Source organism: Mobula birostris, chromosome 5 (genome assembly GCF_030028105.1).
Source record: "Mobula birostris isolate sMobBir1 chromosome 5, sMobBir1.hap1, whole genome shotgun sequence".
NCBI classification, from domain to species: domain Eukaryota; kingdom Metazoa; phylum Chordata; class Chondrichthyes; order Myliobatiformes; family Myliobatidae; genus Mobula; species Mobula birostris.
In genome coordinates this window covers 12,282,286-12,306,087 of record NC_092374.1, presented here as the reverse complement: position 1 = coordinate 12,306,087, position 23,802 = coordinate 12,282,286, and the positions used below count along the sequence as shown (strand labels likewise).

Genomic DNA, 23,802 nt, shown 5'->3' with positions numbered 1-23,802 from the left:
TCACTCTCCTTTTTCTCCCTCTGTCCCTCTGAATATACCTCTTGCCCATCCTCTGGGTCCCCCCCCCCCTTGTCTTTCTTCCCGGACCTCCTGTCCCATGATCCTCTCGTATCCCCTTTTGCCAATCACCTGTCCAGCTCTTGGCTCCATTCCTCCCCCTCCTGTCTTCTCCTATCATTTTGGATCTCCCCCTCCCCCTCCAACTTTCAAATCCCTTACTCACTCTTCCTTCAGTTAGTCCTGACGAAGGGTCTCGGCCTGAAACGTCGACTGTACCTCTGCCTAGAGATGCTGCCTGGCCTGCTGCGTTCACCAGCAACTTTGATGTGTGTTGCTTGAATTTCCAGCATCTGCAGAATTCCTGTTGTTTGCATGAATTGAATACTGCAGGGTATAGTGCACATTACCTTGTGACACTTTGAATGCGATGTGGCAGGGAGTTCTGAAGCCTAATGGCCTGAGGGAAAAAACTGTTTCCCATCCTGACCGTTCTTGCCTTTATACATTGGAGTCTCCTGCCTAATGGTAGAAAGTCAAAGAGGAGGCTGGATGGATGGGTGGGATCCTTGATAATACTAAGGGCCCTGTGTATACACGCTCCTGATAAATGTCCATTTTGTAGTGCAAAGTGGTCAGAATGGACATGGTAGTGATGACGACTGAGCAGTTTGGTTCACGAACTGATTGGTTGAAGGGAAGTAGCTGTTTTTGAACCGAGATGCATGAGACATCAGACTTCTATACCTCTTGCTCTATGGTAGCAGTGAGAAGAGGTGTGATTCCCAACCTTGAGTGTAGACGTAACCCTATCTCTTTTGCTGCTCAGATGTCAGGAAGAGCCGGCCGTCGAGGGTTGGACAAAGAGGGGAATGTGATTTTCTACAGAGTGCCGTTGCCCAAAGTGCAGAGACTGTTGAAGGCCAACGTTCCACAGCTGAGGGGCCAGTTCCCCCTGTCCATATCCCTGGCTCTCCGCCTCATGCTGCTGGCATCTAAAGCCACCGACAAAGTCGATGCCAAAGCCAAGGTATGCCATTCGGAACCTCTCCCTCCCTGCTGTATCCTCTCGTTCCTCTTCAAAAAGCTTCAGCTAGGATGTATGTAGAGTACTGTGTACATTGTAGGAAGGATGTGGAGAGGGCGAAGGAGGGGATCCCCAGGACGCTGCCTGGATTAGAGGGTACGAGCTGGAAGGAGACAGGTTAGACAAACTTGGATTTATTTCTCTCTCTAGAGCAGTGGAGTTTCAAAGCAACATAGAAATTTCATGCAACACACATAAAAATTGCTGGTGAATGCAGCAGGCCAGGCAGCATCTCTAGGAAGAGGTACAGTCGACGTTTCGGGCCGAGACCCTTCGTCAGGACTAACTGAAAGAAGAACTAGTAAGAGATTTGAAAGTTGGGGGGTGGGGGGGAGATCCGAAATGATAGGAGAAGACAGGAGGGGGAGGGATGGAGCCAAGAGCTGGACAGTTGATAGACAAGAGGGATATCAGAGGATCATGGGACAGGAGGCCAAGGGAGAAAGAAAAGGGGGAGGGGGGAAACCTAGAGGATGGGCAAGGGATATAGTGAGGGGGACAGAGGGAGAAAAAGAATGTATATAAATAAATAACGGATGGGGTACGAGGGGGAGGTGGGGCATTAGCGGAAGTTAGAGAAGTCAAGGTTCATGCCATCAGGTTGGAGGCTACACAGACGGAATATAAGGTGTTGTTCCTCCTACCTGAGTGTGGCTTCATCTTTACAGTAGAGGAGGCCGTGGATAGACATATCAGAATGGGAATGGGACGTGGAATTAAAATGTGTGGTGACTGGGAGATAGAAATATAGAAACACCCTGAACCTGCCTTCTCTCCATACCCCTGATCCTTTTAGCCACAAGGGCCATATCTGACTCCCTCTTAAATATAGCCAATGAACTGGCCTCAGCTTTCCTGTGGCAGAGAATTCCACAGATTCACAGCTCTCTGTGTGAAGAAGTTTTTCCTCATCTCAGTCCTAAAAGGCTTCCCCTTTATCCTTAAACTGTGACCCCCCCCCCCCCCCCCGTTCTGGACTTCCCCAACATCAGGAACAATCTTCCTGCATCTAGCCTGTCCAATCCCTTTAGGATTTTATACATTTCAATAAGATCCCCCCTCAATCTTCTAAATTCCAGCGAGTATAAGCCTAGTCGATCCAGTCTTTCATCATATGAAAGTTCTGCCATCCCAGGAATCAATCTGATGAACCTTCTTTGTACTCCCTCTATGGCAAGAATGTCTTTTCTCAGATTAGGGGACCAAAACTACACACAATACTCCAGGTGTGGTCTCACCAAGGCCTTGTACAACTGCAGTAGTACCTCCCTGCTCCTGTACTCGAATCCTCTTGCTATGAATGCCAGCATACCATTCACCTTTTTCACCGCCTGCTGTAACTGCATGCCCACTTTCAATGACTGGTGTATAATGACACCCAGGTCTCGTTGCACCTCCCCTTTTCCTAATCGGCCACCATTCAGATAATAATCTGTTTTCCTGTTTTTGCCACCAAAGTGGATACCTTACATTTATCCACATTAAATTGTATCTGCCATGAATCTGCCTACTCACCTAACCTATCCAAGTCACCCTGCATCCTCTTAGCATCCTCCTCACAGCTAACACTGCCGCCCAGCTTCGTGTCATCCGCAAACTTGGAGATGCTGCATTTAATTCCCTCGTCTAAGTCATTAATATATATTGTAAACAACTGGGGTCCCAGCACTGAGCCTTGCGGTACCCCACTAGTCACTGCGTGCCATTCTGAAAAGGTCCCGTTTATTCCCACTCTTTGCTTCCTGTCTGCCAACCAATTCTCTATCCACATCAATACCATACCATTGAGTAAAGCAGGATTGCCATGTGCTAGTCAGAGTAGAAATAGGAGAATATATCAGATGAATACGTGGCTTGAAAAATGGTGCAAGGGGGAGGGATTCAAATTTCCGGGGCATTGGAACCAGTTCTGGAGGAGGTGGGACCGGTACAAACAGGACAGTCTGCACCTGGGTTGGACTGGATCCAATGTCCTAGGGGAAGCATTTGCTACTGTTGTTCAGGAGGATTTAAGCTAATGTGGCAGGGGGATGGGAACAAGTGCAGAGAGACAGAGGGGTGTAAAATGAGGGTAGAAGCAAAAAGTAGTAAGGTGAAAAGTAAAAGTGGCAGGCAGGCAGATCCAGGGCAAAAATCAAAAAGGGCCACTTTTCAACATAATTGTATAAGGTGCAAAGATACTCAAAGCTCCTGCTTTCTCTGGCGGACAGAGCGTAGGTGTTCAGCGAAACGATCTCCCAGTCTGCGTCGGGTCTCGCCAAGAAGGCCACATCGGGAGCACCAGACGCAGTATATCACCCCAGCCAACTCACAGGTGAAGTGTCGCCTCACCTAGAAGGACTGTCTGAGGCCCTGTATGGTAGAGAGGGAGAATGTGTAAGGGCATGTGTAGCACTTGTTCCGCTTACAAGGATAAGTGCCAGGAGGGAGATCAGTGGGGAGGGATGGGGGGGACGAATGGACAAGGGAGTCGCGTAGGGAGCGATCCCTGTGGAAAGCAGAGAGAGGTGGGGGAGGGAAAGATGTGCTTAGTGGTGGGATCCCTTTGGAGGTGGCGGAAGTTACAGAGAATAATATGTTGGACCCGGAGGCTGGTGGGGTGGTAGGTGAGGACAAGGGGAACTTATTCCTAGTGGGGTGGCAGGAGGATGGAGTGAGAGCAGATGTGCATGAAATGGGGAAGATACGTTTGAGAGCAGAGTTGATGGTGGAGGAAGGGAAGCCCCTTTCTTTAAAAAAGGAGGACATCTCCTTCGCCCTGGAATGAAAAGTCTCATCCTGAGAGCAGATGCGGCGGAGACAGAGGAATTGTGAGAAGGGGATGGCATTTTCATGTGATTTTAGTCAGTGATAATACAATTGAATTTGAGGCTGAGTTCAGATATAATTGAAGTTTACGAGATTATTTATATTTCATTTTTTATTTAAAGATGCATAATAACAAGCCCTTCTGGCTCAGCAAGTCTGCACCGCCCAATTACACCCATGTCACCAATTAACCTACTGACTAGTATATCTTTGGAATGTGGGAGGAAACCCAAGGACCTGGACAAAACCTGGGAGAACATACAAACTCCTTCCAAGCGGTGGCTGAATTAAACTCAGGTCACTGGTGCTGCAGTAGTATTACACTAACCGCTATGCTACCATACCACCCGGTAACCATGAGAGGCACATACTCAGTGGCCACTTTATTAGATAACTGTTATTCATGGTCTTCTGCTGCTGTTGCCTGTCCACTTCAAGGTTCGACATGTCATGCATTCAGAGAAGCTCTTCTGCACACCACTGTTGTAATGGGTTGTTTGAGTTATTGTCACCTTCCTGGTAGCTTGAACCAGCCCGGCCATTCCTCTCTGAGCTCACTCATTAACACACCATTTTTGCCTACAGAACTGCCACTCACTGGATTTTTTTTGTTTTTCGCACCATTCTCTGTAAACTCTCTAAAGACTCCCAGGTGATCAGCAGATTCAGAGATACTCAAACCACCCTGTCAGGAACTAATAATCATTCCATAGTCAAAGTCACTTAGATCACATTCCTTCCCCATTCTGATGTTTGATCTGAACAATAACCAAACCTCTTGACCATGTCTGCATGCTTTTATGCATTGAATTGCTGGCGCATGATTGGCTGATTTGACTTTTGCATTAATGTACAGGTGTGCCTAATAAAGTGGACACTGAGTGTAGATCTGGTACACGATCAGAATCATTTTACCAGTGGTTGAAATGTCAAATATTAGAGGACATCCATTTAAACTGAAAGAGAGATAAGTTAAAGGAAATGTGCAAAAGGCCAGTTCTTTACATAGAGATTGTGACGTGTCTGGATTGGTCTGCCAGTGGTGATCGTGGAAGCTGACACAACAGTGGTGCTCGGAGTAATTTGAAGGTTGATAGATTCTTGATTCTTGATAAGGGCATGCAAGGTTTCAAGGGGGAGACAGGAGAATGGGGTTGAGAGGGATAATAAACCAGCCATGATCAAATGGTGGAGAAGACTCAATGGGCTGAATGGCCTAAATTGGCTCATATGACTTATGGTCTTATGGAGAAGGGTTATCTGGAAATGAAGAAGAAGGGCGTGAGGAGGAGGGGAGTGAGAATATGAGGGGTGTAGTCATGAGAGGGGCTAATCAGGGTAGAAAAACATCAGCAAGGGACGGTCTGGTTTAGTGCTGTGACATTACTGTTTGGAATCTCTCCAACAGGCACTGTCAGTCCTACAGTATTCCCTGATGACCTTCAATCAGCCCAGGAAACAGAACATCGTCAAATTCTACTTCCTTTTCTCTCTTCAGTTCCTCCTCAGACAGGTGAGGTGTTCTTGATTTTGTGTCATTAAAATTCCCTGTCGTTTCTGGAATACCTTCGCACCTGTTCTGTGGAAAGTGGGGTTCTGAAGGCGGGAAATCTTGAGAATGCTGGGCTCAGGGAGTGGTGGAGCTGTGGAGCTGCACAGTACAGAAACCGGCCCTAAACACAAAAGGTTCTGCAGATGCAGTAAAACTCAGAGCAACACACACAAAACGGAGGAACCCCACAAGACAAGCAGCATCTATGGAGGGGAATAAATAGTCAACAGTTTGATCTGGGACCCTTCATCAGGACTGAAAAGATAGAGGGAAGAAGCCAGAATCTTTCCAACTATTCCCCTCCATAGATGCTGACTGACCTGCTGAGTTCCTCCATTTTGTGTGTGTTGCTATAGAAACAGGCCCTGGCCTACATGCCCATCTCAACCCTTTTGTCTATCTAAACGTAGTGGTGGATTTCATTAGTACCTGTTTTTAGTTTTTACGTGAATATTGTTTGACACCAAAGGTCTTAGAACTTACTTTGAAAAGATTGATTCTATTGCTGTGGCCTCCTCTACAGTGGCATGTTGGAGAGAAATTTTAAGTCAAGCATTCTTTGTACGGACGTGGAGGGAGTCAGAGAGTCATGGCACAGGAACAGGCCATTTGGCCTACCAAGTCTATACTGACCATCAACCACCTATCCATACTAATTCTACACTAATCCCGTATTTTTATTCTCCCCTGGATTCTAACACTCACTGACACACTGGAAGCAATTTACAGCAGACTACTGGCCCTCACACCTTTAGGATGTGGGAGGAAGCCATAGCGCCTGGGAGGAGCTCAGGGAGGACATGCAAGCTCCACACCAACAGCACTTGGGGGTTAAGATGGATCCCAGGTCATTGGAACCGCAAGGCAATGGTGCTAGATTACATCTTTTAACCTCATTTTAGTTTAATTGTGGAAAATGTTTAAATTATATTTGGGAGTTCAGAGTTAACTTGTAAAGTGGTTTAAAAATAAAGCATGGATTCATTGGAACAACCTTGGCATTCACTTAGCCTGAGTTACAAGGAGAGGTTGGGCAGGCTGGAACTCTGTGGAATTTAAGAGACTGAGGGATAACCTTATAGAGGTGTATAAAGTCACGATGGGCATAGAGAGAGTGAATGTGCACAATGTTTTTCCCAGGGTTTTGGAATCAAGAACTAGAGGGTTTAGCATTATGGAGAGAGGGAAGAGATTTAATACGAACCTGAGGGACACTTTTTAATCCAGACGGTGGTCTGTAAGTGGAATGAACTGTTAGAGAAAGTTCAAAGTAAAAGTACATATATGTCACCATATACCACCCTGAGATTTATTTTCTTGCGTTTACAGTAGAACAAAGAAATACAATAAATTCAATGAAAAACTACACACAAGCAAAGACTGACAAACAACTAACGTGCAAAAGAAGACAAACTGAGCAAATAAAAACAAAATAATAAATAACAGAGAGAACATGAGTTGTAGAATCCATAGGTTGTAGAATCAGTTCAGTGTTGAGGTGAGTGAAGTTATCCCCTCTGGATCAGAAGCTCGATGGCTATAGGGTAATAACTGTTCCTCAACCTGGTGATGTGGAACCTAAGGGTTCTGTACCTCCTGCCCATTGCAGCAGCAAGAAGAGAGCATACTCGAATGGTGGTTGAAGCAGGTGCATTAACAACTTAAAAAGACCTTTGACGGGCACATGGTTAGGAAAGATTTAGAGCAATAGGGGCCAAATACAGGCAAATGGGATTAGTTTAGGTGCGAATCTTGGTCAGTATGGTCAGATGGGCTGAAGGGCCGTATGATTCTGTGGGTCTAATTGAATGTGCTGCTTAATTGTTTCAGGGTTTTCTGGATCAAGAGGGTCAGCCTCAGGGACTAGCGGGCTTGGTGATGCATCTCCATTACCATGAGCCCGCCAACTTTGTTTTTATCCATTTCCTGGTACAAGGCCTTCTGCATGAACTCTGCCAACCCGTGAACCCAAGTGAGTCCAACATGGTGGGGTGGGTCTGGGGAGGCGTTCGCATCTGGGTTCAGAATCAGATTTATTTCACTGTCATACGCAGCAGTACAGAATGAGACATAAAAAAGTTATGATAGGAAGATAGAAAGATAATTAGAAACACACATCAAAGTTGCTGGTGAACGCAGCAGGCCAGGCAGCATCTCTAGGAAGAGGTACAGTCGACGTTTCAGGCCCAGACCCTTCGTCAGGACTAAATGAAGGAAGAGACTGAAGATTCAAATCTCTTACTAACTCTTCCTTCAGTTAGTCCTGACAAAGGGTCTCGGCCTGAAACGTCGACTGTACCTCTTCCTAGAAATGCTGCCTGGCCTGCTGCGTTCACCAGCAACTTTGATGTGTGTTGCTTCAATTTCCAGCATCTGCAGAATTCCTGTTGTTTGCAAGATAATTAGAAAGACAGTTAGAGAAAAAGAGAAGAAGTGAGGTAGTATTCGTTAACACAAGGAATCCTGCAGATGCTGGAAATCCAGAACAACACACACAAAATTCTAGAGGAACTCAGCAGCACAGGCTCAGGTTGCTGGTTGTGTTATTGTGTGTGGTGTGTTTTGTTGTTCTGCTGATCATGGTGAGCATGTTATGTTGCTGCTGGAATATGTAGCATCAGTTACAGGCTGCCCCCAGCACGTCCTTGGGTGTGTTGGTTGTTAATGCAAACGACTCATTTCACTGTGTGCTTCAATGTGTGCATGTGATAAGTAAATCTGAATGTGAATTTGAATGCTAAAACATTGCCTGTGGGTCTTTGGATCCCAGTATCTCCTCCTCATAGGTAGTAACGAGAAGAGAGCAAGTCCTGGGTATTGAAAGTCCTGAATAATGGGTGCCATCTTCCTGAGGCCCTGCCTTTTGAAGACCTCTTTGAAGGTGGGGAGGGTTTTTCCTGGGAAGGAGCTCGCTGAATTTACAACCCTATGCAGCCTTTTTCCATCTTGCACATTAGAGCCTCCATACCAGGTGGTCAGAATGCTCTCCATCATACATCTATAGAAATGTCAGGGTGTAGTAGATGAAGTGAGACACTTGCCCACCCACTGTTGACTTTCCAGCCAGTGTGCAGACTTCCCTGAAATGGAGATCACAGGAAGTAGTCTCCATTGACTGCTTGCCACAGTGGAAGGAGGGAATGGGGAAATATTCCCATCCCCTCTAATAATGTCGCTGAATGTTTTTTTCACTCAACGGTGGAACGTAGGCGTGATTTACAAGGCAGCGTTAAGTGTCCTTGTCCGAATAAAAGTTGTGGCTTGCTGCCTTCTCGGTATCTGTGTGAATTATGGGGCCATTGGAGAATGGACTTCTCATAGACGGACAGAGCATGGAAACAGGCCTGGCCCACCTTGTCTCTACCAACCACCACCTGCCTATTGTTGCCCAATTTTATTCCATAAGACATATGAACACTGATGGTTCTTTTCTGTCTCATCCCCATTCTCCTGCCTACCCGCCCATCACATTTTAACTCTCTTAACAATCAAGAATGTATTCAACTTTGACTTAAATGCACCCAAGGACTTGGTCTCCACTGCTCTCTGTAGTGATGAATTCCAAAGATTCACCAATGAATCTTTGAAGAAATGGCAGAAGAATTCCCTCTTCATCCCGGTTCTAAAGGGATGTCCCTTTATTCTGAGGCAGTGCTCCAGATCCGAAACCTTCCCACTGATGGAAATATCCTTTCCATGTTCCCTTTCTCCAGGCCCTTTTGAATCTGGTAGGTTGTATTTCATTTCTATTTTATTCTCCCCACATTCCCAATAACACCCCCAGAAAAAAAATTCATTTGAAATATATTAAACTTCATACAATAAACAAATCATACAATAAAAGAGCATGACTTCAAAAAACTAGGTAACGATATGAATCTAGAAGGTTATAAGGCTAGCAGGAAGGAGCTTAAGTATGAAATCAGGAGAGCCAGAAGGGGCCATGAGAAGGCCTTGGCGGACAGGATTCAGCAAAACCCCAAGGCATTCTACAAGTATGTGAAGAGCAAGAGGATAAGACGTGAGAGAATGGGACCAATCGAGTGTGACAATGGAAAAGTGTGTACGGAACCGGAAGAAATACTTTGCTTCAATATTCGCTACGGGAAAGGATCTTGGTGATTGTAGGGATCGGAAAGCATTAAGTTGGATAAGTCACCATGAACGGATGAGATATACCCCAGGCTACTGTGGGAAGCGAGGGAGAAGGTTGCTGAGCCTCTGGCAATGATCTTTGCATCATCAATGAGGACAGGAGCGGTTCCGGGGGATTTCAGGGTTGTGGATATTTGTTCCCTTATTCAAGAAGGGGAGTAGGGATAGCCCAGGAAATTATAGGACAGTGAGTCTAACTTCAGTGGTTGGTAAGTTGATGGAGAGGATCTTGAGAGGCAGGATTTATGAACCTTTAGAGAGGCATAATATGATTAGGAATAGTCAGCATAGCTTTGTCAAAGGCAGGTCGTGCCTTACGAGTCTGATTGAATTTTTTGAGGATGTGACTAAGCACATTGATGAAGGTAGAGCTGTAGATGTAGTGTATATGAATTTTAGCAAGGCATTTGATAAGGTAACCCATGCAAGGCTTATTGAGAAAGTAAGGAGGCATGGGATCCAAGGGGGCATTGCTTTGTGGATCCAGAACTGGCTTGCCCACAGAAGGCAAAGAGTGGTTGTAGATGGGTCATATTCTGCATGGAGGTCAGTGACCAATGGTGTGCCTCGGGGATCTGTTCTGGGACCCCTACTCTTTGTGATTTTTATAAATGACCTGGATGAGGAAGTGGAGGGATGGGTTAGTAAATTTGCTGATGACACAAAGGTTGGGTGTGTTGTGCATAGTGCGGAGGACCGTCAGAGGTTACAACGGGACATTAATAGGATGCAAAACTGGGCTGAGAAGTGGCAGATGGAGTTAAACCCAGATAAGTGTGAGGTGGTTAATTTTGGTAGGTCAAGTCTGGTTCATCCTTGGGAACAATTTCCAGACTCCTGAAGGTACCACATTCATCTGTACAAACAATAGTACGCAAGTATAAACACCAATGGGCCACGTAGCTGTCATACCGCTTAGAAAGGAGACGCATTCTGACTCCTAAAGATGAAAGTATTTTGGCGCAAAAAGTGCAAATCAATCCCAGAACAACAGCGAAGGACCTTGTGAAGATGTTGGAGGAAACAGGTAGACAAGTATCTATATCCACAGTAAAATGAGTCCTATATCGACATAACCTGAAAGGCTGCTCAGCAAGGAAGAAGCCACTGCTCCAAAACTGCCATAAAAAAGCCAGACTACAGTTTGCAAGTGCACATAGGGACAAAGATCTTACTTTTTGGAGAAATGTCCTCTGGTCTGATGGAGCAAAAATTGAACTGTTTGGCCATAACGGCCATCGTTATGTTTGGAGGAAAATGGGTGAGGCTTGGAAGCCGAAGAACACCATCCCAACCGCGAAGCATGGGGGTGGCAGCATCATTTTGTGAGAGTGCTTTGCTGCAGGAGGGACAGGTGTACTTCACAAAATAGATGGCATCATGAGGAAGGAAAATTATGTGGATATATTGAAGCAACATTTCAAGACATCAGCCAGGAAGTTAAAGCTCAATCACAAATGGGTCTTCCAAATGGACAATGACCCGAAGCATACCTCCAAAGTTGTGGCAATATTGCTTAAGGACAATAAAGTCAAGGTATTGGAGTGGCCATCACAAAGCCCTGACCTCAATCCGATAGAAAATTGGTGGGCAGAACTGAAAAAGCGTATGCAAGCAAGGAGGCCTACAATCCTGACTCAGTTACACCAGTTCTGTCAGGATAAATGGAACAAAATTCCAGCAACTTATTGTGAGAAGCTTGTGGAAGGCTACCCAAAACGTTCGACCCAAGTTAAACAATTTAAAGGCAATGCTACCAAGTACTAACAAAGTGTATGTAAACTTCTGACCCACTGGGAAAGTGATGAAAGAAATAAAAGCTGAAATAAATCATTCCTCTACTATTATTCTGACATTTCACATTCTTAAAATAAAGTAGTGATCATAACTGACCTAAGACAGGGAATGTTTTCTAGGATTAAATGTCAGGAATTGTGAAAAACTGAATTTAAATGTATTTGGCTAAGGTGTATGTAAACTTCGGACTTCAACTGTATGTCATTCCTGTACTTTTACATTTAATCTGTAATAAATTATTTAAACAAACAAAGAATGCTTAATCAAACAATATATTTACAATATTACTCAAGTAATACTGAGATATTAAATGTGCAACACTCCTCCCTGCTTAGCTATAATTTTCAACTCAATATAGGGTTCATCTAAACTTAGACTCTATATCCTCACTGCCTAGGACCGCTTCCCCTTTTCTGCCAATGTTGTTGGTGTCAATATGCACCACGACGTCTGGCTGTTCCCCCTCCCCCTTGAGAATATCCTGTATCCTGTAGCGGCTGTTCTGATACATCATGGACCCTAGCACCATCCTGGTGTCTCTTATGCAGCCACATGTCCCCCTGACTATTGAGTGCCCTGTAACTACCACACTGCCTGACTTTAACCTTCACTGTCAAGCTTCGGAGCTGGCCACAGTGCCACCAGCCTGGCTGCTGCTGCCATGATCTAATGGGTCATCCTCTCCAGCAGTATCCAAAGGGATATACTTTTTGCTGAGGGGCATGGCCACAAGGGGACCGTGCACTGACTTTTTAATTCCATTATCTCTCCTGGTGGTCACCCTCTCCTGGTGGTCACCCATCTGTTGTCTGAAGCCTGTACTCTGGGTGTGACCACCCTGAAAAGACCAGCCTTGCCAGAATCTCCTCCTTTTATCACACTCCTCACGTCTGAGCTGCCAAATAATATAAATCGATTTTATGTCCGTAAAATGACGCTATGTCCATAAGGTGACTCTGACAGGAAATTATATAAAGTAGTGGTAGGATAGTGGGTGGAGGTGTTGATCAGCCTTACTGCTTGAGGAAAGTAACTGTGTTTGAACCTGGTCATCTTGGAGTGAATGCTATGTAGCCTCCTCCCTGATGGGAGTGGGACAAACAGTCCATGAACAGGGTGGGTGGGATTGTTCATGATGTTACTGGCCCTTTTCCAGCACCATTCTGTATACACAGTATGTCCTTGGTGGTGGATAGGCTGGTGCCAGAGATGCGTTGGGGCAGCTTGGGCTACCTGTTGTAGAGCGTTCCTGCATGCCGCAGTGCAGTTTCCATACCACACAATGATGCAACATGTTTAAATGCTCTCTACTGTGCATCTGTAGTATGACAGAGTCCTGAATTACCCCTATGAACTGCGCTTTTGGAAAAGAGAGAGAGAGAGGTGCCCAACACAGACACCTTGTTAAAAAGAGAGAGAAAGAAAGAGAGAGAGAGAGAGAGATGAAGACAGCTTTGAGATGGTGTTATGGTTTTTCGGCAGCACATTTACACTTTCTACAAGGACACCGGCAGCTGCTGTGTTATTACAGAGAGAAGAGGGAGGAGCTGTTTGATGGTCAGCTAGTATTCAGCACGGTGAGATAAATAGATCAGCTGTTAGACCTACAGAGGGACACATGGTTTTGGACACTGAATGAGCTTTGTTGTGCCCACAGAAAAAGTGGGTTTTGGAGGATCGATCAGTGGCTCTCGCAGTGTGAAAAGGGAGTGACCAGTGTGGAGTTATTTGTGCGGCCAACCCTCGCCTAGGTTGATAATTCCACCACAGAAGAACGGTCCCCTTTGTTGTGGGTCACAGTTGGTGATTTCTAAAGGATTTCGGAGGACAACGGGAAGATCGACGGTGTCAGCTCACCTGAAGACTCAAATCTCTCCCTCTCTCTCCATCACTACTCAACTCAATGCCACGAACTGAACTGAATTTTACTCATCATTGTATTTACCCCTAGACTTGAAGAAGCTTGGTTTTCATATATTTCCGCACTTACTTATATATAATCATTGCTAACCTGTTTGATATATCTACATTTATATTACTGTATTGCATAGTTATTAATGAATACAATTAATTAATAGCAATACTAGACTCCAAAGCGTTTTCCATTTCTGCTGGTTTTTTAACCCGTCACGGAGTACGTGACAGTAGAATGACGCAAGTATAGATGTTCATAGTCCAGCTATAGTGTTGTAGTTACCAAGAACATGCAGTGCAGGTAGACAAATAAACCTTCAGGGCTATGGCAGGGTATGTTAGGATCATCAAGGGCTCATCTTCTGCGTATAGAATAGAATAGAACTTTATTGTCATTGCTCAAGACAATGAGACTGCAATGCTACTCCAGTCCGTGCAAAATAGATATTTACAATGCATGTGGTACAGCTTAATTTTAAGAAATCCCCATATTTACAGCAACCAGTGACTTTGATAGTCCACAATACCCAAATGCTATTGGCAAGCCAGGGTGTAGCTATATTCAGCTGCACAACAACCCTCAGGAAGAAGCTGTTTTTCAGTCTTACTGTCTTGGCTAAGCTGTTTCTGTATCTCCTGACAGATGGCAGGAGATTAAAAAGACAGTGTCTGGGATGAGATGGGTCTTCAATGATGTTACAAGCATACTGTAGACTTTGAGAGTTGATTGTCTCCAGGTCTGGTAGTTGAGTCCCAGTGATGTGCTGAGCCGTCCTAATCACCTGTTAGAGTGCTCTGTCTTGCTGCAGCTAGAGCACCACACTGTCATTCCTTATGTCAGTATGCTCACTATCACACATCAATAAAGTTGGCGGGCAAATTTTGAGGCAGATTAACACTTCTAGTAGTATAGTCACTGTTGTGCCTTCCCTACTATCAAAGTTGTGTTGATGGACCAAGAAAGCTCTTTGGTGATGTTCATCCCCAAAAACTTGTAATTGGAGACCTTTTCCACGACTTCACCATTTATGTTTAGTGGGGCTTGTTAAGGGTCTGATGTCAGCATGGTTGATGATGCCCTTGAGCCTGGTGCTCTCAAACTTTTGTATCTTTTGCCCAATGGGTGTGCGGAGAAGAGAGAATAAATCGGGGGTGGGTGGGGGCGGTTGTGGGGAAAAGTCCTTGACTGGTTGCTTTCCTAAGTCAGCGGGAAATGTAGATGGATTCAATGGAGGGGAGAGTGGTTTGTGTAATGGACTGAGCTGTGTTCACAACTCTTTGCAATTTCTTATATCTTGGGCAGAGTAGCTGTCATGCCAAGCCATGTTGGATTGAGATAGGATACTCTCTATGGTGCATCTGTAAAAATAGGTGAGAATTATTGAGGACTTGCTGAGTTTCCTTACCCCTACTGAGGAAGTTAAAGCACTGGTGTGATCGAATGCCTCCAATGTATCAGGCTGGGTGGCATCAATTCCTATTTGAAACCTGCATTGAGCTCATTGGGAAGGGGTGTATTGTTGCCAGAGATACAATCCATTGTTTTGTAGCCTGTTATATCATGCAAGCCTTGCCACAGTCATCGGCTGGACTGGGTCTCTGCCACTGGGCATTTTGGGGCACTTACGTCACTTGGCTTCTGGCTAACATTCCTACACTTCCTTCCAGCTTCCAATGTGTTTTCAGAAGATGTGATGGAGACCTTAGTTCTCATCCTGGCCAATCTCTTTGGGAGGATGCTTCTACCATCAGTTTTGTGGGAGCAGAAGCCGACCTTCCGACAGTCCAAGGTGAGTGCCATCTCCGTGCCTGCCAAAGACCGGGCCTCTGCAGTCTCAGACTTCCACCACCCTCCTCAACCGGCACACACCAGAGGTGAAGTTTGGGAAGATACACCCTGCCTCTGAAGCAGCCAATAGAATTGAGCAGTCCTCCCACCTTATCATTCTTGCTCCCCCTCTCTCCTGTTGGGCAGGAGAGAGAAAAGTTTGAAAGCATGAACCTCTAGGCTCAAGGACAGCTTTTATCCCTCTGCTATAAGTCTCTTCAGCAGGCCTCTCAAACACTACAGGTGTACTCTTGATCTCGCATTCTATCTCATTATGGCCTTTGCACGTCATTTGTCTACCAGCAAGCACTGCACTTTCTCTGTAGCTGGAACGTTACACTCATTGGAGACTTCATTAGGTACACCTTTACGTCTGCTCATTAATGCAAACATCCAACCAGCCAATCATGCAACAACTCAATGCATAAAAGCATGTTGTTCAGACCAAACATCTGAATGGGAAAGAAATGTGATCTGAGTGACTTTGACCGTGGAATGATTGTTAGTGCCAGACTGGATGGTTTATGAATCTCAGACAGACTTCCTAGTGTTTTCATGTACAATAGGTTCTAGAGTAGTGGTCACCAACCTTTTTAAGCCCAAGATCCCTTACCGCGACCTCAGTGAAAGGCAAGATCTACCTACAAAATTGTTTAGAGAAAAAACAGCTCAGATTGTACTTCCAATTTGAGGCCTTTTATTTGGGCGAATTGTATTTGAATTACACAGAATACTTTTGTCAAACTTTCAAATTAATTCAAACAAGAAAACACTGTAACTAGCATATCAAACAGGCCATAGCTGTCTTCCTTTAAGAATATTACAATACTTCACACCTTTAATTCTAAGTTTCATTATTTAATTTTATTTCAACACGAAAAATAAATGAATAAATATTGACTGTTGCACTCAGTGTGATGACTGGAGCTGAATACTTTCTGCTAGTTCCCTGAAATTTGGCTCGTAACTACAGGCAGCCAGTCTGTGAGGTGTAGGATTGCCAACTGTCCTGTATTTCCCCCGGTAAGGTAGAATGTTCCTATGAAACCTTTCGTGTCGAAATGCTTTATGCCGAAGAAGCAATTACCATTAATTTGTATGGAAAAAAAATTTGAGTGTTCCCAGACCCAAAAAAATAACCTACCAAATCATACCAACTAACACATAAGACCTAAAATAAGACTAACATATAGTAAAAGCAGGAATGATATGATAAATACACAGCCTATATAAAGTAGAAATAATGAAAATTAAGCCAAAACCGATTCGTGGGGTAAAAAGTCGGCACGTACGCGCATGCGCACACAGGTGCCCGCGCAATGCTTCATGGTCATGGTAGTCTTTCTCGGGGAAACACAAATGTCCCGGGATTTGACTGCTACTTTTATCCCTTATTTGGGAGTGAGAAAGTTGGCAACCCTAGCGAGGTGTCTGTCAGTAAGTCAGCTCCTGTACTTAGATTTAATAATTTTCATCTGTGAAAATTTAATTTCACATAGATAAGTTGACCCGAAGTAGGCACTGACTTTTAATGGTATAAAACCAACGCACACACCGCGCATTGCTCGGCCCCATCAGTAGTAATTGCCACCAGTTTATGAATGGGGATGTCATTTTCACGGACATATTTTTTTAAACTCACTGTAAATATCCTCACCTCTCATTCTTTCCTTTAATTGCAAAAGAGTGAGGAAGTCCTCCTTTGTTGTAAAATTCTGGAAAGCCATTCTGACAAATACAACAAGCTGAGCTGTTTGCATTACATCCAGGGATTCATCGAACTGTAGTGCAAAATATTCACGTCCTCTGACGGTGACTCTACCCTCCTTGTCACTATTGCAGGGCCAAGCAATATGTTATGTATTGTGGTTGTGATGTCATTTTTGTTTTTAAAGTCATTAAAAACAGTCTCTGCGGTAATGGCCATTGCTTCCATGAATAAATCGCCACCTGTAAAAGGCTTCTTGTGTTTAGCCAAAAGGTGAGTTACACGAAATGATGCTTCAAAAGCAGCCTTATTTTGAGCAGCATGTTTTGTGGAAAACGATTGCTGGGCCTTTAACCCCAATTTCAGCTCAACTTTCCAGGCACGAATTGCGCTCTTTGGGGGGTAGGTGTCTTTAAATTCCTGGTGGTTGGTGTTGCGGTGCCACTCCAGATTCCCTCTTTTAGTCAGTGTTTGTGTTTGGTGGCGCAACATACATACACACTTGTCTTTCACCAAGGTAAATAGAAATTTGTCTTCCCATTCTGGATGGAATTTGTATGTTTTCGCCTTCTTTCGTGGAGCCTCCACCATGCTATCAGGATATCATGAGCGATTGCCGATTGCGTCGCCTCTGATCTGAGCTGACATTCACGTACCGGGCAGCACCTAATTAATTAGCTGGTTTATTTTGGCTTTTTTTTCTTAAAAATGTGCTGTGTGCATCCCAACTATCGCTGCACCCCTGCATGCTTCGCGGCCCGGAGGCTGGGGACACTGCCGTATATTGATGTTTGCAACAGTCTGTACTCTTACTTAATCTGATTGGTCACTTTGATGCTGCACAAGCTATGCTGAAAACGCGGTGCATGGCGGGGGAACTACACATATGCGCACTGGGCAGAAAGAATGGAACTAAACCCCCGCAACCCGGAAACAATCTCTCTTTACAAACAGCTTTTTTAGTGAAAATATTGCTATATTACCATTATCCTAATTAGTATTACTTACTTTTATAATGCTCACATTACAACAGTATTTGTGTATTTATTTTTGATTTTTCTTCGGGATCTACTGGGAAAGTCTCTAAGATCGACTGGTCGATCGCGATCGACGGGTTGGCGACCCCTACTCTAGAGTTTACAGAGAATGGTGTGAAAAACAAAAAAAAAATCAGTGAGTGGCAGTTCTGTCCGTGAAAATGCCTCATTAATGAGAGAGGTCAGAGGAGAATGGCCAGCGTGGTTTAAGCTGACAGGAAGGTGATGGTAACTCAAATAACCACACGTTGAACTTTGATGTGAACCACAAATATACACTCAATGGCCACTTTATTGGCTACAGGAGTGGAATCTGCTCTGGTCTTCTGCTGCCATAGCCCATCCATTTCAAGGTTTGATGTGCTGTGAATTCAGAGATGCTCTTCTGCACACTACTGTTGTAAGGCTTAGTTACCTGAGTTACTGTCACCTTCCTGTCAGCTTGAACCAGGCTGGTTTTTCCTCTGACCTCTCTCATTAACAAGGTGCTTCCACCCACAGAACACTGCTCACTGTTTTTTTTAGTTTTTTGCACCATTTTCTGTAAACTTGAGACTGTTGTGCGTGACATCTGCAGTTTCTGAGATACTCAAAACACCCTGCCTGGCATCAACAATCATTCCATGGTTAATGTCTTTTAGATCATATTTCTTCCCCATTCTGATGTTTGGTTTGAACAGCAAATTAACCTCTTGACCATGTCTGCATGCTTTAATGCAATGAGTTGCTGCCACATGATTGGCTGATTAGATACTTGCATTAATGAGAAAATATACCTGATAAAGTGGCCACTGAATGTACAATATGCATTTCAGAGGGTTGCCGAATGTCCAGAAAAGAGATAAGATGTTATTGTAGTTTACAGTTTAGCTGGGTACTAAGGTTGCATAGTGGTTAGCGGGATGTTATAACAGCTCAGAGTTTGGAGATACAAGGCTGGAGAAGGGGAAATCTAATAGGAGAGGACAGAAGGCCATGGAAAAAAGAAAAGGGGGGAGGAACACCAGAGGGAGATGATGGGCAGGCAAGGAGATAAGGTGAGAGAGGGAAAAGGGGATGGGGAATGGTGAAGGGGCGAGGCATTACCAGAAGTTAGAGAAGTCAATGTTCATGCCATCAGGTTGGAGGCTACCTAGCCGGAATATAAAATGTTGTTCCTCCAACCTGAGCGTGGCCTCATCACGACAGTAGAGGAGGCCACGGATTGACATATCGGAATGGGAACGGGAAGTGGGAATTAAAATGGGTGGCCACTGGGAGATCCAGCCTCCTCTGGCAGATGGAGCATAGGTGGTCGGCACAGCATCTTCCAATACGTTGGGTCTCACCGATGTACAGGAGGCCACCCCTCCCAGTTTGACCTATCACCTTGTGTTTCTTCATCCCCTCCCTCACTGTTTAAATCTACTCCTGATCTTTTTTCTCCAGTCCTGCTGAAGGGTCTTGGCCTGAAATGTTGACCGTACCCTTTTCCATAGAAGCTGCCTGGCCCACTGAGTTCCTCCAGCATTTTGTGTGAGTAGCTCGGATTTCCAGCAACTGCAGATTTTCTCTGGTTTGTGATAGGAAGCTAAGGATAATCCCTTTGTATCGAATTTGGCTGCCCCACTATTCAATCGTTGTTTTGTCCTTAGGTATTCCTGAACGATCTCCCGGAAAAGTTTGCAGCGTCTGTGGACGAATACAACCTGAATGCAATCCATGTTTTTGGAAACTTCCTGCTCACTATCTCCCAGCAGGCTGACCTAGAAGCCGAATTCAAGCTTCCCCTCACTAACACAAGTAAGATCTTTCCTGACTATATCCTGGGTGAAGGTTGATGGGACTAGGCAGATTAATATTTTGGCACAGATTAGATAGGCTGAAGGGCCAGTTTCTGCACTCTGGTGTTCTGTGACTCCAAGTGCTGTAGCCTGATTGGTTCCAGGATTGACAGGGCACGCGTGAAAGGGTTAATTTAAGCTGAATTGATCACTGGCATCTCCAGTAATGATCAGGCTCTGCAGACAGCCCTGTGAAAGTCAGAGAGCTGAAGATGTTTTAAGTTTTGAATTATCAGCAGCTCAGGCACTCTCTGCAGGAAAAAAAAAGCATAAGAGAGCAGATGGAAAAGCCTTGTCAGAAACATAGTCACACACTCAGTGGCCGTTGGATCCCTCCTGTAACGAATAAAGTAGCCATTGAGTGTCTGTTGTAGTCTTCTGCTGCTGTAGGCTATCCACTTCAAGGTTTGATGTGTTGTGCATTCAGAGCTGCTTTTCTGCACACCACCGTTGTAACACTTGGTTCTGTGAGTTACTGTTGCCTTGAACCAGTCTGGCCATTCTCCTTTGACCTCTCTCATTAACAAGGCATTTTCACCCACGGAAGGTATGTGAAAAGGAAAAAAATAGTTAAGACCAAAATTGGGCCCTTGAAGACAGAAGCGGGTGAATTTATTATGGGGAACAAGGAAATGGCAGATGAGTTGAATAGGTACTTTGGATCTTTCTTCACTAGGGAAGACACAACCAATCTCCCAGATGTAATAGTGACCAAAGGACCTAGGGTAATGGATGAATTGAAGGAAATTTATATTAGGCAGGAAATGGTGTTGGATAGGCTGTTGGGTCTGAAGGCTGATAAGTCCCCGGGATCTGATGGTCTGCATCCTAGGGTACTTAAGGAGGTGGCTTTAGAAATCGTGGACACATTGGTAATCATTTTCCAATGTTCTATAGATTCAGGATCAGTTCCTGTGGATTGGAGGGTGGCTAATGTTGTCCCTCTCTTCAAGAAGGGAGGAAGAGAGAAAACAGGGAATTGTAGACCAGTTAGCCTGACGTCAGTGGTGGGAAAGATGCTGGAGTCAATTATAAAAGATGAAATTACGACACATCTGGATAGTAGTAACAGGATTGGTCCAAGTCAGCATGGATTTACGAAGGAGAAATCGTGATTGACTAATCTTCTGGAATTTTTTGAGGATGTAACTATGAAAATGGACAAGGTAGAGCCAGTGGATGTGGTGTACCTGGACTTTCAGAAAGCCTTTGATAAAGTCCCACATAGGAGATTAGTGGGCAAAATTAGGGCACATGGTATTGGGGACAGAGTACTGACATGGATTGAAAATTGGCTGGCTGACAGAAAACAAAGAGTAGCAATTAACGGGTCCCTTTCGGAATGGCAGGCGGTGACCAGTGGAGTACCGCAGGGTTCAGTGCTGGGACCGCAGCGGATTACAATATATATTAATGATTCAGATGAGGGAATTAAAAGTAACATTAGCAAATTTGCCGATGACACAAAGCTGGGTGGCAGTGTGAAATGTGAGGAGGATGTTATGAGAATGCAGGGTGACTTGGACAGGCTGGGTGATTGGGCAGATGCAGTTTAATGTGGATAAATGTGAGGTTATCCACTTTGGTGGTAAGAACTTGACGGCAGATTATTATCTTAATAGAGTCAAGTTAGGAAAAGGGGAAGCACAACGAGATCTAGGTGTTCTTGTACATCAGTCACTGAAAACAAGCATGCAAGTACAGCAGGCAGTGAAGAAAGCTAATGGCATGCTGGCCTTCATAACAAGGGGAATTGAATATAAGAGCAAAGAGGTCCTTCTGCAGCTGTACAGGGTCCTGGTGAGAACACACCTGGAGTACTGTGTGCAGTTTTGGTCTCCAAATTTGAGGAAGGACATTCTTGCTATTGAGGGAGTGCAGCGTAGGTTCACAAGATTAATTCCTGGGATGGAGGGACTGTCATATGTTGAAAGATTGGAGCAATTAGGCTTGTATACTCTGGAATTTAGAAGGCTGAGAGGGGATCTTATTGAAATGTATAAGATTATTAAGGGACTGGACACGCTGCAGGCAGGAAGCATGTTCCCGCTGATGGGTGAGTCCAGAACCAAAGGCCACAGTTTAAGAATTAGGAGTAGGCCATTTATAACGGAGTTGAGGAAAAACTTTTTCACCCAGAGAGTGGTGGATATATGGAATGCTCTGCCCCAGGAGGCTGTGGAGGTCAAGTCTCTGGATGCTTTCAAAAAAGAGATGGATAGAGCTCTTAAAGATAGTGGAATCAAAGGTTATGTGGATAGGGCAGGAACTGGATACTGATAGTGGATGATCAGCCATGATCACAGTGAATGGTGGTGCTGGCTCAAAGGGCCGAATGGCCTACTCCTGCATCTATTGTCTATTGTCTATTGCCACTCACTGGATTTTTTCTTGTTTTTCACACCATTCTCTGTAAACTCTAGAGGCTGTTGTGCATGCAAATCCCAGGAGATTTGAGATATTCGAACCACCCCATCTAGCACCAAGGCTCATTCTGCGGTCAAAATCACTTATGTTATAGAAACATAGAAAAATAGAAAATAGGTGCAGGAGTAGGCCATTCGGCCCTTTGAGCCTGCACCGCCATTTATTATGATCATGGCTGATCATCCAACTCAGAACACCGCCCCAGCCTTCCCTCCATACCCCCTGACCCCCGTAGCCACAAGGGCCATATCTAACTCCCTCTTAAATATAGCCAATGAACTGGCCTCAACTGTTTCCTGTGGCAGAGAATTCCACAGATTCACCACTCTCTGTGTGAAGAAGTTTTTCCTAATCTCGGTCCTAAAAGGCTTCCCCTCTATCCTCAAACTGTGACCCCTCGTTCTGGACTTCCCCAACATCGGGAACAATCTTCCTGCATCTAGCCTGTCCAATCCCTTTAGGATCTTATACGTTTCAATCAGATCCCCCCTCAATCTTCTAAATTCCAACGAGTACAAGCCCAGTTCATCCAGTCTTTCTTCATATGAAAGCCCTGCCATCCCAGGAATCAATCTGGTGAACCTTCTTTGTACTCCCTCTATGGCAAGGATGTCTTTCCTCAGATTAGGGGACCAAAACTGCACACAATACTCCAGGTGTGGTCTCACCAAGGCCTTGTACAACTGCAGTAGTACCTCCCTGCTCCTGTACTCGAATCCTCTCGCTATAAATGCCAGCATACCATTCGCCTTTTTCACCGCCTGCTGTACCTGCATGCCCACTTTCAATGACTGGTGTATAATGACACCCAGGTCTCGTTGCACCTCCCCTTTTCCTAATCGGCCACCATTCAGATAATAATCTGTTTTCCTATTTTTGCCACCAAAGTGGATAACTTCATATTTATCCACATTAAATTGCATCTGCCATGAATTTGCCCACTCACCCAACCTATCCAAGTCACCCTGCATCCTCTTAGCATCCTCCTCACAGCTAACACTGCCACCCAGCTTCGTGTCATCCGCAAACTTGGAGATGCTGCATTTAATTCCCTCATCCAAGTCATTAATATATTGTAAACAACTGGGGTCCCAGCACTGAGCCTTGCGGTACCCCACTAGTCACCGCCTGCCATTTTGAAAAGGTTCCGTTTATTCCCACTCTTTGCTTCCTGTCTGCTAACCAACTCTCTTCCCCATTGTGATGTTTGGGCTGAACCTCTTGACTGTATACTTTTATGCATTGAGTTGCTGCCACATGAATGGCTGATTAGATACTTGCATTAGCAAGCAGGTGTACCTAATAAAGTGGCAATTGAGTGTTGAGTTATACAGCATGGAAACAGGCCCTTCAGCCCAATGGGTCCATGCCAGCCAATAGGCCATATCCAAGCCAGTCCTGTTTGCCTACTTTGGGCCTGTTTCCTTTGAAACGTTTTCTGTCCATGTACCTGTTCAACTGTCTTTGAGGAGCTATTTTGTGCATACCTTAATCAATTCATCTGGTAGCTTACCCCACATACAGTACAATCCTCTGTATGAAAATGTTCCCCCTCAAGTTCCTATTACTCAGACCCTCTCACCTTAAACTTATTCCCTCTAGTTTTTTATTCCCTAACCTTGGGAAAACAACCAAGTGCATTCGCCCTGTCGATGCCCAAAGGACAACC

At 44.8% G+C, this 23,802-nt stretch overlaps 1 protein-coding gene across 3 annotated transcripts in view; it reads left to right on the top strand.

The window, feature by feature from the left end:
• The window catches only part of LOC140197548 (probable ATP-dependent RNA helicase DDX60), a 171,740-nt gene that overhangs the window by 122,303 nt on the left and 25,635 nt on the right, over positions 1-23,802 (top strand). For all 3 annotated transcript variants that reach the window (XM_072257624.1, XM_072257623.1, XM_072257622.1), the window contains 5 exons: positions 827-1,027; positions 5,301-5,405; positions 7,275-7,416; positions 14,979-15,100; positions 19,518-19,665. In XM_072257624.1, coding sequence (XP_072113725.1) covers positions 827-1,027; positions 5,301-5,405; positions 7,275-7,416; positions 14,979-15,100; positions 19,518-19,665 — 718 coding nt within the window. The remainder of the gene's footprint in view (positions 1-826; positions 1,028-5,300; positions 5,406-7,274; positions 7,417-14,978; positions 15,101-19,517; positions 19,666-23,802) is intronic.